The sequence below is a fragment of the Artemia franciscana genome, chromosome 14 (genome assembly GCF_032884065.1).
Source record: "Artemia franciscana chromosome 14, ASM3288406v1, whole genome shotgun sequence".
Lineage (NCBI taxonomy): Eukaryota > Metazoa > Arthropoda > Branchiopoda > Anostraca > Artemiidae > Artemia > Artemia franciscana.
In genome coordinates this window covers 36421701-36439051 of record NC_088876.1, presented here as the reverse complement: position 1 = coordinate 36439051, position 17351 = coordinate 36421701, and the positions used below count along the sequence as shown (strand labels likewise).

Here is a 17351-nt window from a genome sequence, read left to right as displayed (position 1 = left end):
AAATATCCAGAGATTTTATTATTATTTTCACTATCAAATAAATCGATTTGTCCCTATTGAACTACTATTTGCGCGTTATGGAAAAGTAGTTTGGTCTTCGAAATTATCTAAGTAATAAGTTCCTTTTTCTGGTCCTACTTAGTGAAATTTCGTAGCTCCACCAGTGGGGAACAGTGCATAAAACTTTGTTACATGGATACGGAGTCGTTATTTCTAAGAAAAAACAGACACGAAATTTAGTCAAAATTTAACCAAAGCTCAATTCTGCTCTATTATGGGCTTTTCAAATTAATACCTTAAAATATATCCAATTTTTGTCAAATATCGAAAAAACATTGAGCTTGAAAGACTGAAAAATGAATAGGGTAGTGATTTCTCAATGGACTTTTAATTCGAAACAAAAATGCCAGTATATAGTGACCACAACAAAAAACGAAACACTAAAACTCGAAAAAACAAAAGAAAAAATATTAAAAACTAAATTACATAAGAAAAAACACTTAGAACTCGAAAAAAATGAAACACTAAAACTCCAAAAAACAAAACACTAAAACTAAAAAAGAAAAAAACACAAAATGAAACATTACAAACATTAAATTAAAATAAAAGCACTTAAAACTTGGAAGAAAAAACACTAAAACTTGCACAAAACTAGAAACCAAGGCATTACAACTCGAAAAAACAAAAAAAGGTAAAAAACAGTGGCGCAAAAAGAAGGAATGATGCTTCAAACAAAGAAAAGAGAGAGAGATCCGGGCTTTATATTCAGATGTTCCAGAGAAAGTGATTTTTCCAATCGTCCATTACAACAAACTCTCTTAGTGACAATTTTCAAAAGAATTTAACCACAGAGAATCAACATTTAGTGCTTAAGATACCAACAAACAGAAAAAGATGATTTTGAGCCTGCTATGAAAAAAAGAAGCAGTTATATTCTTAAGCTAAATTAGTGTTAGTATAGTACGGTGTTCTAAACCAACTGATTTTGAACAGTTTTAATATTGAAATAAAACATCTTAAAACTCATCGTCTATATTACCAAGAATCATTATTTCTTGTTCTTCTGAAGAAGAATTTTGTTCTAAAGAAGGGACATTTAATGCCCCTGCAGTAGCTTGCCCACCTTCATTATTTGATGATAATCATATATTTTTTAGTTTTACCAAATCTAGTGCAGAAAAATTTTCTATACATTGATTATAAGCTTTTACTGCTATAGGGTAAACTTTTTGTGATTCATTGATACTTGGATCATTTAAAGTATCATGAATTCGCTTTAATGCTTCTATAGCCTTTGTGCGGTTATTAGGCCAGAATCCTGAACGAACTATTAAATACTCAGCGATTTCTCGATTAAAATATATTCCTGTATATCCTGCTACTTCGATGCCACCACAGATTGACCACCGTGCGTCTATTTCAGTTGCCTTAGATGTTTTTAACTCTGCTATGTATTTCTTAACACAGTGGCTAGTAACAGATTCATACTCAGATAATTTTTGATATAATTTTAGCAACTTTGTTCCATTATCTTTTAGACTGTCAAAAAGTATGTCAAATAACTCTTCATTTTTTAATTGGACAAAAATATTCTTTTCTATTTGCTTCACATTTGACTCATCCAGGGTTATATCATCACACCTTTCAGTTTTATTCGATTCATATATGATTCTTAAGAGATTTAGCATTGAACTACCAAATATTTCGCTGATTGTATTCGTATATTTGTTAAAGTTAATTTCAATTTTTTTATCTTTAATTAAAAAAATTTTGTTTTCTGATTCATCAATTAGAACTGCATACATCAACTTTTTTGCTACTAATAGGATGAATCTTATTGTCTCAAACCAAACTGTAATTAATGGTGGATGATTCCACTTCAGAAAACGTTGGAATGTTTTATGTTTATCTGTTGATAGCAATTGCGATAAATCGTCTATCAAATAATCTAAAAAGTCAAAATCAACTACATATAACAATTTTAAAAGCAAATCATTTTTCTTTTCTCCAACTCTATTTTTCAATAAGCTTTTAACTACAGAAAAACAATTTGCTTTAGCATCGTTACAATTTTTATTTGCCTCTATATCCCTATATATTGATTTTAAAGCTTGAATAACCAACCTTTTGTTATTTGGCCATTGTGAAGCTCTAAGCATTAAGTAATAGGCTAGATTTTTGCTAAAAAACTGCCCTGAGTAGCCTATAGCCTCAATTCCACCATCCAACGCCCAGTAATCTCCAAAATTCTTATGTTTTTCAGCCTCTATTTCTAAGAGCTTAACATAATCTTGATAATTTTCTTTTTTTCTCCGTCTCCTAAATTCTCCAGCAACATATTCTTTACTCATATTTATTTCTTCATCAACATCACCGCAAGAATCTACTTCGCCTTGATGAGAAGAAATAGGTAATCTGTCTTGTCCATCACATATTTGTAACTCTTCATACCCATGCTCCCCACAACTAATTGCTACTTTTAAAAATTTTGCCCATTTTTTCCCTTCTATTCTACTAAGTAGCATTTCTCTTTCAACTGATGTAAATTCAGATATACAGCGTTTAAATAAATTAATAGCACCTGCTCCAAGTATATCACCGTCCTCTCCTAATATATTCCAAAATGATAATAAATGCTTTTCTATGCTATATCCAGGTACCATAGCCCCAGCAGAAACACTAAATTGACTTGCTGTGGAGAAGATAAAACGAAATTTGGGGTCGTAACGGTGTTTTCTAACCAGAGATTGAACAGTCTCGTACAACTCCCCTTTATCACTTACAATCCCTCTAATAATTGCAAGAGCTGCATAAAATTCCTGGTACGTTTCATGATTGAAGTTTAGCCTACCACCATCTTTAGAAACTCTTAACAAGCCAGTATCTTCAAGGGTTTTTAATTCATTTACATCAAAATTGATAATGTTAGCACAATTTTCCATTAGATCCATATCATTTAAATCAAAAGCTTGTTTTAGAGCATTTAATTCTATTATTTGATTGTATGAGCCCATAAGGTTAAATAATACGCTTTTTTGAACAATATTTTCTGGGTTTATCCCTAAATGTTTTTCTAGGAACAACCTTGATTTTGCAAGAATAAATTCTTGATAAAGCTTAGCTGAATTACCAACGTCAATATTTTCCAAAACGTCAATAATGTTTTCTTTCAGGATGTAAGAATTTTGTTTTACTTGAGTCAAAATATGAGGTCTTAGCAACTCACAAAAAATATAACTTTCCAGAGGAATGTCCAAGACTCCCCTAGAGTGACTATTAACCTTACTTTGCATTTTTTCTGTAATATATTCTACAAAACCCTTAAATTCCTCTGATTCTTCTCTTGCCTCTAGAATTGCTTTAAGAAACTTTTTTATATATTCCTTGCGCTGTTCTTTCGTAAATTTAGTCAATTTATAAAATGTTGAGTTTTTACCAGTAGGAAGAACTAGCTTATATGATGCATATTCTCTCGTTGTAATTAGCATAGATACACTTTTAGGTATTGTGCTGATCCATTGATTTATTAATTTTACACTTTCTGAATTTTTTACTTCATCAAAACCATCTAAAATGAGAAGAACTCTGCCTGAAACCTTTTCATCTTTTTCCAAAGCAACTTCTTGCCACTCATAATCTATTTGTAAAAACGAAGATAAGTTTGGACGTGATTTTGTATCAAATTGCAATTTAGGTAGTGGTATTCTAATAATCCATAATGGAAAAGATTTACATGTTTTTGCTAAATTTTTACAAAAAGATGTTTTACCATAACCAGCAGGTGACATTAATACAGATAATTGGCTACCCGAGATGATTGTTTGTATAAATTGTTCTTGTTCATCTGTATTAGAAAAATCTATACCTTCCGGATCTGGGAGATATAAATTGTTTGGATTTTCTATAATTTGAAATCGCTCATTATCAAGGATTTTTAATGAAATATATGTTTTATCTCCAAGTTTTCCAGAAGATGGGTTCTCCGTTAGAATTAAGATTTGAGATTCATATTCATCTAGATCATCAGCGTTTTTTAATAAAACAAACCCTGTTTCTTCTATGACAATTGAAAGCCTTTTGTCACTTTCGTCAAATTCTGCATCATCAGCAAACACGTCCCTAAGCTGCTTACAAAGTTTTTTATAATCAGCATCTTGAACTATATAGCAATTAGCAGTCTTTTTAGTAATAATAGATAAACTATAGTACCCCTCACCTTTACGCATTTGATTGGAAATATAAACACCATATGGAATTTCAGACTCAACTTCCCGCTTTTCGTCATATAAACTTTTAATAGTCTCTAGAAGATATTTTGCATCGCTCATCAATTCGTAGATACCACCTATCTTATTATCAATAATTTCTTGAATTCTATATTCTCTTCCAGCCAAAGAAAGGTATTTACCCTCATGCGAACTACATATATCTTTAATTTGCTGGTTGGTTAAAGGTTGAGATTCAAACTCAACAATATTACCACCATGCACATTGCATGCATCTCTAATTTGCTGGCAAGTTAAAGGCTGAGATTCAAACTTGACGATGCTACTAGAATTTCCTTCTGAATTTAATAAACTATTTGTTAGTTCTTCGCTTTTTTTGTCCCTTATTAATAAAATTAATTTTTTTTTGTTTTTTAATGTAATTTGACAAATTTCTCCCAATGTTTGCAATTTTTCGTCATTTGTTTCTTCTGACCGACAGTCTACTATGTAAAACTTTGAAGATTTTCCTGTTAATATTTCAGGTAATAGATCTAAATTTGGATCACTAAGACACAAAAAAGACCATTCATCATCTTTTAAGCTACTCATAGATAATATAACACTATAAACCTGTAATTTTGGTCCTCCTCCTTGATCTTTAAACACAGCTATTCTCCCATTGCTATCCCTGTTCTCCTCATTTAAAAAGTCACTTAACCCCTCTACTAAAGCAAAATGTCTAGATTCAACTAAATCAAAAATGTTTTTGCATTCTTCTTTATATGCCCATGTTCCTTGCAGCAAACAAAAACGGTTTAAGTCACCCTTGGTAACCTCTATAAAATTACCAAAATTGTCCGATCTTAATAAGCATTCTGAGCGGTTAGAAAACCATTCCCACATATAACTGTTAAGGGCATTATTCAATTCTATAGTCCCCATGATAGCTATATCTTTTCCTAATTCTTTAATTATGATTTGCGCCAAATCTTGGCTATTTGGTTGCTCTATTTTAACAATGAATTCATCAAGAAAAGTATTAATTTCTGGAATCATATTCTTAATTGATTCTGAAGTCTGAGCTAAAACATGTAGAGGATTAGAAATATTAGGTACAATCTGTTTTTGTTCATGTAGCCATCTTAGAACTTGAGAATTATTTCCTAAGACTATCTTGGCGACTGATTCTTTTTCTATAGCTAATTTAATCAAAGCCAATACTTTTACACTAAGCTTAGAGTGCCAGTTTTCTTTGGAGATATTGATAATTTCTTTTGAACTTTCACCATTTTGCTTATTGAATTTTTTTTCTAGATATTCTTTTGCTTTTGTTATCTCATTTTTCAATAGATCAAAATCATTTTGATCTAAATTAATATCAGCTGGATTGCTTCGTACTTTCTTGGAACTTGCTAAAATTGCATCAATAAATTCACTCCTAGTTTCTTTATCCGGCTTTATGCCATAAGTCTTTGTTTCCAAATCATTGAAAAGAAACTCATCGCCATCAAATTTTGTTTCCTTTAAAAAGGTACTAGCATTTTTGACTCCTTTATTAGTAAAAAAAACATATTGAGCAGTTCTTTCCATGGCCTCATCTTCTTTTGATTTTTTATATTTGTAATTTCTTAGCCTATGCCAAGAATCAAAATATTTTGCCAAACTAGCATCGCTTTTATAATCCCCACAAAAGTCTTGTTTAGAATAAAAAGCGGTTTTTTCCGAGCTGCTGTGTTTAGCTTGTAAATATATTATTTTATTCCCATAGTCGATAACTAAATCATCAAATTTTTTAAACTCCTTAGCTTCACTAATTAAGTTAAAGTCATATCCTTTAGCTTGCGCTCGTATTGCAGCTAAGGTAAGCAATCCTAATTGATAAACATTACCATGTAATGTTTTTCTTAATCCATCAGCTGTAAATTTATCTTGGCTTAAGTCAAAATTTTTGGGTCTCTTTGATTTATTTCCAAGTTCTTCAGGAGTTGTGGTGTTTATCTTACGTTTGGCATTTTCCATGTCAGTTTTACTTCATTTTCATTTCATTTTCATTTCAAATTTCATTTCAGTTTGTTCCTTATTAGAAAATTGTTACCAGAAATTTTACAAGGAAGTGTTTCTATTAAATCAATAGCTCCTTCTTTAAATTCACTTCTAGGTTTCACTAAATTCACTGGTGTGCAATAATATTTGCTGATTTTCTGATAATATATGACAATCACTTCATTGCCATGTTCAATTAGAAACCGATTTTCTTCTGAACGAATAAACTTATCAATAATATGCACAGTATTTTTAATTTTTATGTAGTGGAACTATTTTCCTATCCTTCCGGTTTCTTCTGTAAAATCTAAAAAAGAAATAGAATAAAATTAGCAAAAATCAAAATCACCAAAAGACAACAAATATAAGAAAATAAAAAAGTAATCAGAGAGGCAGAAAAATAACAGTAATTATATCAGTAGTAATAGCAGTAGCAGCGGTAGTAGACGTAGCAGTAATAGTTATAGCTGCCCCACAAGCTTCAATTTTCCACTCTCAGCCACTCCTGAGATACTGCTGATATGTCATTTTGACAATCTGAATGGAAACGATCTGTTTTGTTATAGTTTAACATCCACATAAAAATCCCCTAAAAGTTTTAATTTAATGCCCCTAAGTGTTTCTAAAACATAACAAATACGCCCTTTTGAGAAATATGGATGTAAATATTGTCTTTTGATTTAACTCAACATTCCCAACAATACATCTTAATAATCTGAGCCGTTCCTGATACATTGCGCATAATGGAAATAAGCCTAAATACTATATGAATTCATTTGACTGAATTCAAAATCACGAGCAACATTCCTAGTAGCTAAGTTGTAGCAGTAAAAAATAGTAGTAGTAGTGTCAGTAGCAATAGTAGCATTAGTTGCAGTAGTAGCAATAGTACCAGTAATAGTAGCAGCAGCAGTAATAATATGCACCTTGTGCCTTTCAGTTAGTTTAATATCCATACTGGACGTACTTTACAGTAGTAGTATTACTACTAGTGGTATTAGCGGTATGTGTAAGATATGGGTTTTTCATTGTCTCACAACAAAACTGTTTTTCAAACAAAGTAAACAACACCTTAAAATTCAATTATAATAATAAACTAATTAAAGTAAACTAATTAACGTAATAAACTCCAAGTTGATCTAAAAGCCATAAAAGTGATAGTTTAAAACAAAACAACACATAATTTAACGGATAACGAATTGCAAAAATAGTACAAAAGAGGACAAAATAAGCGACAAAAATATTTAAACGACATACCATAGCGGATTTACCAGCCTTGAAAGACAGTATAAAATCTGAAGTCAGAGCAAGAAAGGGACAGCTCTTGGAAAGGAATCTTAGGAATTTCTTGAACTTACAGTGAATTCTTTTATTTATTTATTTTAGGACCAACTTCATATCTCTTTCTTCCTATAAGACATATTGCTTGATAAACTCACTTTGAGTCTATTCTTGATAATATAATTCGAGTTATAAATAAAATAAATAAAACTACGGCTATGTCCCAGTTTAGCCTTTAGCACTTAACAAAATGAGTTGAAAGTCAATTACAATGTGGTTTCAATTTCATCAATTGGGCTATTGCCATATTCTCAGTATCTATCTCTTTTCACTGCTGACAGTGGAACTTGGGCAAAATGTAGTTGAAGCCAGTCAAAATTATATGTAGTTCCTATTATTATCTTTTAATATCCCCTTTGATTCCCCGAATACCGGACTGGTTGATTTAAAGTAATTAAAAATTGTTTCAAATTAACTAAAAAACCGAAAGCTTCTGAGATCAAACAATAAGTAGCCAGAAGAAAAAATTTCAAGCAAAACATCCTGTTTTCCGAGCTAGGTGGTATACAAACCCCTACAATCAGCTTGGCCCTGCAACTGGATAGTGTATTCTGATTCTCGACATATCTTTGCCGAGTACTAAGGGTAAACTTGCTTGGGAATTCTAGAGGGAGTGTGGAAAACTATACCTTGTCCGATCACATTTTCTAGAGGTAATTGAAGGTCCTAGAGTCCCTGAACTAGAACGGTTTCAAACTGGTAATAAGATCCCAGTTTAGGGATCTTATCCCGGTAAGGCCCTAACTCTAATCAGGTCTTTTGAGATAAAGATATAAAAGTATATTTACAATATCTACACACAAGAAGAAAGGGGCAATTCTGTAAAGAAACAGGTCCATAGGAATTCTTGTCCTAAGTAAAGGAAGACAATAAAGAAAATAAGGAATTCGTGAATGGTTCAAATTCCACAAAAGATTAAGGAAAGGTAATGCTTATCTGCACCATTTTCCTTCTCGGTGCTTCAAACATACCCAGTCCATAATAAACAAGAGGGACAAATCCAGAGACAAGCCTAGGAAACAAGGAGAAATCTGTAAACAATAGCCTCAAATTGTTCAATATTATAAAAATTGTAAATAAAGAAAGGTTGTACGTTAGTCTGAGTCTTACAAAAGTCTTCCAAGGCGCGCTACCACCAATCCTAACCTAAACAGTAAAAAATTTAGCGCAAATATTGTGGTGTAGACGCACCGAATAGACACAGAAGTGGTCAAACCTTACATATGCGTGCAGGGGTATTCTTAATTATTGTCTTAGCGATGCCTTGAGATACTGAACATTCGCCTTTTTATAATATGGATGTACTTAATATCTTTTGGTTTAGTTTCAAAACCCCATCAAAATTCCCTAAAGTTTCAACTTACAACCGTTAGTGTTTTCGATCTCAACCGGAATCAAACATTCCGTCTTTTCCTAATGATAAATCCTGCAGGTAAAAAAAAAGCAAAAGCACATAATGTACAATTCTTACCATAAGGGCTGTGTGTGGCAACTCCGGAGGTATAGTTACTAGGCCTTATGACTACTTTGAACAAAATCGCTTTTTCAAAATTTCGGTTGTTTGCCCTCCAATCACTCTTCAACACTCCCCTCAACATGCATTGTAAGTTTCAACTTAGTAACCTTAGCCTTTCCTTAGATAGTGCTGATAAGCCCCTTTGACAGCCTGCATGCACACACTGTGTGTTTTGATTGTGTTCGGTAACCCTCTCAAAACCTATGGAGGATTATATAATCTCAAATGCATGGTCGTTTTAACTTTAGACTGTTTTCAAAAATATGGCTATACATAAGGGCTGCTTACAAGGCCATGTGATAAGGTGCTGGAGATCCTCCAACTACCTTCTAACGTATTGTTCAAAATATCCGAAAAGATTTAAATTAATACCCCCAGTCGATCATAAGATATTGCTGACCCTACCATAACAGAGAGGGTATACATGAATTCAAAAGCTGATATGTGTTAGAGCAAAAAGTAGAAATGGTATAAGCTTGATTTCCTGTGGAGCACCCTAAGGAACTAGATTAGGTCCTTTAGCATTTTTAATTGTTTTTAACAGTGCTTTACCAAATTTCGACAACGCTTTTAAATTTGTGGATGATTTGACATTACTTAACCTTTGTCAAACGCCAAATACTTTGGTCTTTAAACTTGACTCACTCATTAACAACTTAAAGAATTATTTTGACAATGCTAAACTCAACCTAAGCATAACTAAAAGCAGTTTAATGATATTCTCCTTTTTAAAAAATATTCTCCCAATCAATAATTACCTTTGCATACCAAATTTAAATACAGCTAAACTGCTTGGTGTGCAGTTGAACAATGACCAGAAATTGAAGTCCCACACTTTTCACTTATTTAAATCTGGTAGTTTTCTCCTTAAATCTTTCTCCCTTCTCAAAGGGTTCTCCATATCAATCCAGAACCTTAAAATAATTTATTCTTCTTATAGAAGACCCTGTCTGGCCCCCTGGGTTGACCAACACCCAGCGTTCTAAAATTGAAAGCATTCAAAAAAGAGCAATAAAAATTATACTGGAGACGTCATAAGTAATAAAGAGTGATAGTACTTACGATGAAGTTTTGGCTTGACTTGAACTTACTACATTGGAATCACGACGTCACATCCTTGCCATGAACTTCGGGCACAAGTGCCTTAGTACTAAATATGTCTTCTTTCCCCTTCAAAGAAAATCCCCCAATCCTTTCTAATACAAGACCTAATGCTCGTAGAGCTCCAAATACCCAACTTGACTTGTGTCCCCAAATGTTGACCATGAGGTACAAAAACCTCTTTTGGTTCGCATTTTAATAACTGATTTACTTTTATATCTATGTTTATCCCTTAACATTTGTTTTATCATTGTAATTGTTTTGACGTTCTTATATCCACACTTTAAGTTCAAACACATGTTCTCATCTCCTTAAGTCAGTGTGACCAATATCTGTAACAACTGATGGTTTATAGAATCTTGAGTAGAAAAAATCTTCAGTGATTACTCTGTGGTTGCGGGCCCAATCCAATTAGATCATTTGGTAATACCACTAAACGCTAAGTACTACCTAAGTACCACTAAAGGATAAGTACCGCTGATTACAGAAGTATCTAGAATTCCAAAGCTACTTTGTTGTGACATTCACATCGTGATTGTAAGATCTACTGCTACTCTGTGCGTAAAGGTTGGACTTGTTATCAAAAGCTCAACGAATTTACTTTTCTTTGAGAATCATTGAAGTGTCATTTTAGATGTTCGAAAAAAAATACGAAGGGGTTGCTCCAATCAAACAAAAATAGTGACCGAAAACACTGTCATTTTATAAAGTGACCGTTTCTATTTTATAAGGGAGGGGGCACTTCTTTCCATACAAATTATGGTTCCCACTTGTTTTAGCTTCAACTGCTTCGATTTGAAGAAAATTCTGTTCTTTTTGGTACCATATTCGCAATTTTTGATTATATCATACTCTTGATTATACATGCAGGGGAGAATATTTCTCTTTAAACCTTACTCTTTACCCAATTATTGAGATTCACAGCTGTAATCAGTAGCGTAAATGAGGAAATAAACTTACCAAAGCATAATAATAGTTCGTGCTCTGTTTTTAAAACAATACCCAACTAATTCAACTTAAGTTCTGATTTTTTGTTAGGATTTACAATATTATCAGTAATAAAAAATGTTTGTTTAGTATCACGTCACCTCAAAAGGTCAACTGATAAAGAAAAGGAACTGCATAACAAAATTCAATAGTTTTATGCAAACTTATGACTTTCTTTAAGCTCCGTTTTCAGTCCATCCATTTCCTACACGGAGTTTGACACAGCCTGTACAGATTATCGTTTTGAATACCGTGTTCAACACGGGTTTGGGTTTTCTTTGAACCGGTGTTCAACCATGTTACTCCGGCGCGTTACAATTTTGAAGAATCCGTGTCCAACACGCTTGGAGCTTGTAAGATGAAAACACTGTTAAGTTTGGGTGGGATAAACACGGAGAACCTGACAACAAATTTTTTGCCAAAACCGTCCAAAACACTCTTCAAACCCAGTGTCTGAAAACACAACTTTACAATGTTTATCTAGACATTATCTCATGTTTGTTTAATAATATATGAATTCTGAACGTTCTACATATCCTTCAAAGCGAAAACAAGACTCATTTAAATAGTTATTGATAAGATTTAACTATTTTGTGTTTAGCAAAGTTACTCCCTTTGTCCCTATTACCGAAAGAGAAATCCTACGGGACCTTAGAATGTACCTTTCACGTCTTTTTCTAACCAGCACCATTACTGCAAAAGGCCAAGCAGGGTGACTTTGAGGGTTGGTCAGTCTAAGGATAATCATAGGCTAATAAATAACAAAGCATTTACAGGAGGTTCTGGTAGATGGATAAACCTATTGGGGTTTCTTTGTTGTGGTGGGGTTTGGGCTAAAAGCTCGTCCTAACTAAGTTATCTATTATGGGTTGCCTATCCATAGTATTATAACGTTTGTAGATATGGATATTTAATGAGTCGGACGTAATAGGTTCGAGAATGCTTGTAAAGGATTTTCACTCTTATTGGTTGAAGAGCATCACAAAGGGCAAACAAATATATTCTGATAAAGATGGGACCTTAATTGGACAAAAGCCCCATTTGTGTTGGATAAATGGAACTTTTGGCTCTGAGCCAAGGAACTTTTCAAAAGTTTGGGTCCTTACATGGATTTTTCAAAACAGTGGAAAGAATGTGCAAAATGGCAGAAGATATCAATTTTTTTTTTATCTTGTTATATAGGATGATATGTTGGTCTCAATAATTTATTTATGATAAGTTATTCATCTATTATTTAGTACTTCATTGATACACATGAACAAATGTTTCCCGACTGCCTAAAGCAGACATTCTCTTCTGTTACATAGTTGGTAATATATTGCTGTATCTATTGTATCACGTCGAACTATGCTGTGTAACGTCTTTATTTCTTCCTATTTTTTATTGCTTACACTTTTGCGCTCCTTTTAGAGCCCAGGAACTGTTCTCTGGTTCTAAGTAGGTAATAATAGACTGTTATTTGTATATTCTAGGGCTAAAAAGTGAAAGGTATCAGTCATAATAGCATATGCCCCCCTTCCCTCCTAAAAACCTCTCTATGAGGGGGACTAACCCAGAGCTAGAGTTAGGTTTTTCTCAGGGGGGGGGGGCAAATTTAGACTTTGCCGCCCCTAACGCACCATCAATACTGTAAATACTACCATTAAAGTTTGTTTTGGATCCATCCAGGGCACTTTCCCCCTCTATATCCGGCCCTGGGCTTTATTACTTTTTAATAAAAAGGCTTCTTATTACAATTAAACGACCCTTGTATCCCCGGACTCGCTCTTTTGGAATTGGGACAAAAAGTCATACTTTAGCGTAAAGAATGTAGTATTGAGTATGGAATAATTTCCGTTTCTTTTAAGTTTTAACGCTGGTCCTTAGTTTCTTTTGATAAAGTTAATTTTTCTTATTTAATTTTTTGAACATTTTCAAATAATGCGGGGCCATCTGCCTTTTTCTCCATGAAAAATATTCTTTCACAAAAAAATTCTCCCCCACGAAAATATCCTCCATAGAGAATTACTCCAGCGTAAATCCACTCTGAAAATTTTTTCTAGGATTATCTATTTTTGCTGGAAACTCCTCCGGAAAATTTCCCGCGGACAATTTCACCAGAAAAAATCTTCTTCCTTTCAGGATAACTTCTCAAATCACGCGGGATATTCCGCCTATGGACATATTTCCCTAGAAATCCCCTCCAAATACAAAGTTTCTCTCACAAAAAATTATAATAGAGAATTACTCCCTCTCCATATACTAAAAAGAGGGATTACAGAAAATACTGTTCCGGATAAACCATTTTCTGGAAAGCATTTGAAGCAAACCATCTTTACTGTTCTCTTTCCTTTATTTCCGGGCACAACTTAATATAAAACGAAAAAACATTGTTTTTTTTGCCTCAGCTAATTGTTTGTCTTGAAGTTTTTGACGGTCTGATTAATTGTAAAGTTCAAACTTGGGTTCAGAATTTACCTTTGTCGTTTATTTTGTATCTTTGACGTTAAGTGACGCCAATATGACGTCGAAGAAGCGCCAACGTGTCGTCTCCGTAACTTTGAAGTTTATTGGGTTTGAGAAATCCATTTTGAAAGCTTGATGTTTGACCAAAAGCTCATCTTTGATAGGATTTCTTGCCAGTTCTGAGAGATTGTCACCCAACTTTTTAAAGTTTGTGAACATTTATTTCTGCAATTCAAGATTCAAATCGTTTACAATAAGCAGAACGTAATTCAGAAAAAAAATTAATGGAACGTCATCTCAGGATCGGTCAAAGCTGTATAAAAATTCACTGCTCTTTGACCTTAGTGTGGTGAAAATGAAGTCAGAGCAGTTTATTGTTCCACCAGCCTCGGGGAGACGGCCTCAAACGCTATCCGGCGATTTGCACACGGGTACATGATCGGCTAATTCACAGAACTTCTCAAGTTCCTTCTATTCACAGAGCCCTTTTGACCCAGAGGCCAACACAGCTTTGGACACAGCTTGCCACTAGAGGCCAACACAGTTTTGGACACAGCTTGCCACTAAAGGCCAACACAGCTTCGCATGCTGCTCCCACCCCATCCATTCAAAAGTTCACTCCTTACCTTAACCGAGAAAATTCCAGTTTCTTTTCAATTCTTTCTTATGGTGTCTCCCTGGCCCATTGGGGATGACCTGTTTTTATTTGGCCCTAGATGGTTGGCCGAAAAGGATGGTCCTTGACAATCTTTTATCCTTCAACCGCCAAACGCGTCCTAGCTATCTCAACCTTTCACAAAAAGATTTGTGAGGCCAACACAGCTTCTCCCATCCCCTTTATTCAAAACTTCACTCCTTATCTTCAACGACGAAAGTTAAGTTTAAATTCTCTCTTACGGTGTTTCCCCGCCCCATCGGGGGACAACCTATTTTTATTTGGCCCTAGATGGTTGACCAAAAAGGAGGGTATTTGGCTATCTGTTATCCTTCATCCGCAGAACGTGTCCTAGCAATCTCAACCTTTCTCACTAAATAACCAAAAAGCCCGTTTTATGTAAATCTAGGAATACTCGGGTAATTTGGAGGAGACTTAGAAGGAAATTCTCTCAACGAAAGAACAACACGGGAAACAAAAAGATGTGAGGCCAACACAGCTTCTCCCACCCCCTTTATTCAAAACTTCACTCCTTATCTTCAACGACGAAAGTTAAGTTTCTTTTAAATTCTCTCTTACGGTGTTTCCTCGCCCCATCGGGGGACAACCTATTTTTATTTGGCCCTAGATGGTTGACCAAAAAGGAGGGTATTTGGCTATCTGTTATCCTTCATCCGCAGAACGCGTCCTAGCAATCTCAACCTTTCTCGCTAAATAACCAAAAAGCCCGTTTTATGCAAATCTAGGAACACTCGGGTAATTTGGAGGAGACTTAGAAGGAAATTCTCTCAATGAAAGAACAACACCCGAAACAAAAAGATGTGAGGCCAACACAGCTTCTCCCACCCCCTTTATTCAAAACTTCACTCCTTATCTTCAACGACGAAAGTTTATTTTAAATTCTCTCTTATGGTATTTCCCCACCCCATTGGGGGACGATCCGTTTTCATTTGGCCCTAGATGGTTGACCAAAAGGAGGGTATTTGGCTATCTATTATACTTCATCTGCAGAAAGTGTCCTGGGCATCTTAACCTTTCTCAACTCATTCAATATAGATATAATTCAATATAATATTCAATATATATTCGGTATAAATTCAATATAGACTTCAATATAAATTCAGCAACTAATATAATTTAACATTTTCCTGCTGATTACTTTACAAACATGATTAATTTCTATACCCCGCTATTAGTCAATAAAAAGCAGGGGGGGGGGGGGTCTGAATCTTGTCAGTTACACATCACCCTGAAGGGTTTTAAAATATGAGCTAAAATGGATAGGAAGGAAGAACGCGCCCTATTTGTCCCTGGAAGAAACTGACCTCTGACGGGGACAGGTGGAGGGAACCCGCAAAAATCACGTTGCCAAGTAATTTAAAAACTGGTTGCTTGGTCAGAACTAAATCTGGTAGAAAAAGAAGAGATTTAAAAAAATAAACACTTCGAAAAGGTTTGAAACAGTTAAAACTTGCTGAATTTACACGGGGATTAAACTAAACAAACAAATGAAGACCATTTAGTCTACACAACATAAACAAACACAACATAATTTAGTAAAAAAAAAAAAACAATATAAGAAGACTCAATTTTTAAGATAAACATTAAATAATTTAAAGGGAAAAAGGTGGGGTGAAGGAGATTCACGTATATAATAGTCAACTTTATACATGAAAAATAGCTTTTCCAATATCATTGATTAGCACTGCAAACATTCCCAGATGTACAAAAGCCACAAAACAGTCCCATCAGATTACTTTCTAGAATAATATACCCCTCGACTAAATTTAGACGATGCTTCACGCCATCTCTTTAAGCGGTTGTTCCTTTTCGATGAGACCCCTATTGACTTAAGCAATTTACTAATAAAAGACTTTGACTATTTTTAGTTTACCACTATAAATACACCAAAACTACCTTAGATGACCCTGCAGAAAGGAATTGCTAAACCTGGTTTTAGATAAAGCCTATCAGATAATTCTTATTCTTTTTCAGAGAGCAAGTTCTGTTGTTTCTTCAGCTAAGCCAACATCAACTAGGACTAATAAAAATGAGAAGCAAAAATCTACCACTAAGAACGGAACCAATAAGGTAACCAAGGATCTGAGTGCCACAAGAGAACAAAAAGCGATCGGCAAGTGTTGCAGCTCCTTCTAATGAAGAATGTTAGCAGAAAAAGGGACGATCTCAATCCACACCACCAAAGCCACTGAAAACTCTTCAAGTAAAAAGTACCACAGTAAAACCAAAAGTAAATAAGCAGTCAGGCCAATAGAAGTGTTGAAAAAATCCAAGACCCTATCTTAAAGAAAACCAGAAGAAGAAACTGCTCCGCCTCCTTCCCAAAAGCAGAACTTACTGAACTTGTATGAAGATTCCTACTCCAAGAGATGACGTGAAGCATCTTCTCAATTTAGTCAAGGGGAAAGAAAGTAATAGCTAGAAAGAACGTTGGTTTTTAATTAAAAATTCAAGTAGTTTTGCGCAGCAAGCCATGGCTGATTGTAGAAAAAGCCAAGACAGATAGTTCGATTGAGTAAGAGACAAATCTGGATAAGCCCTTATTAGGATTTTATTCCTAAAAAATCAGCGCAATTGACTTATAGCTAGAAAGCTATCTGATGAGACTGCTTTGTCGCTTTTGCACATCTGGGAATATTTGCAGTTGAGAGAGCTAATCAATGACACTGAAAGAACTATTTCTCATGCATAAAGTTGATCTATTATATACGTAAATCTCCTCCACCCCACCTTTTTATCTTATAATTATTTAATGTTTATCGTATATACCAGGATCACCTCTAAAGACCCACTTGGGGATTAGTTGCATTACAGCTTTCTCCGTCGTTCAGTGAAGGTCACACGATTTATTGCGAAGCAGATTTCTTTGACCTTGAGAATTTACACACAAGGTCTTCACAAATCATCGTGATATCATTAATTTAACAGTGCTTCACAAGGTCGCAAATACGTCTAATATATATATAGGGTATAGGCCGTACGTTGGCCTAATATATATATAGGGTATAGGCCGCACGCGATATAGGCCGTACGT

At 34.3% G+C, this 17351-nt stretch overlaps 1 protein-coding gene across 1 annotated transcript; it reads right to left on the bottom strand.

Moving 5' to 3' along the window:
• Positions 1-368: 368 nt before the first annotated feature.
• Positions 369-12610, bottom strand: LOC136035655 (uncharacterized). Its single transcript, XM_065717561.1, has 2 exons — positions 11170-12610; positions 369-6558 (listed from the first exon to the last, which is right to left on the bottom strand). Exon 2 carries the CDS (start codon positions 6225-6227, stop codon positions 1143-1145), a length of 5085 nt encoding a protein of 1694 aa, XP_065573633.1. The 5' UTR covers positions 6228-6558; positions 11170-12610; the 3' UTR covers positions 369-1142.
• Positions 12611-17351: the final 4741 nt, after the last annotated feature.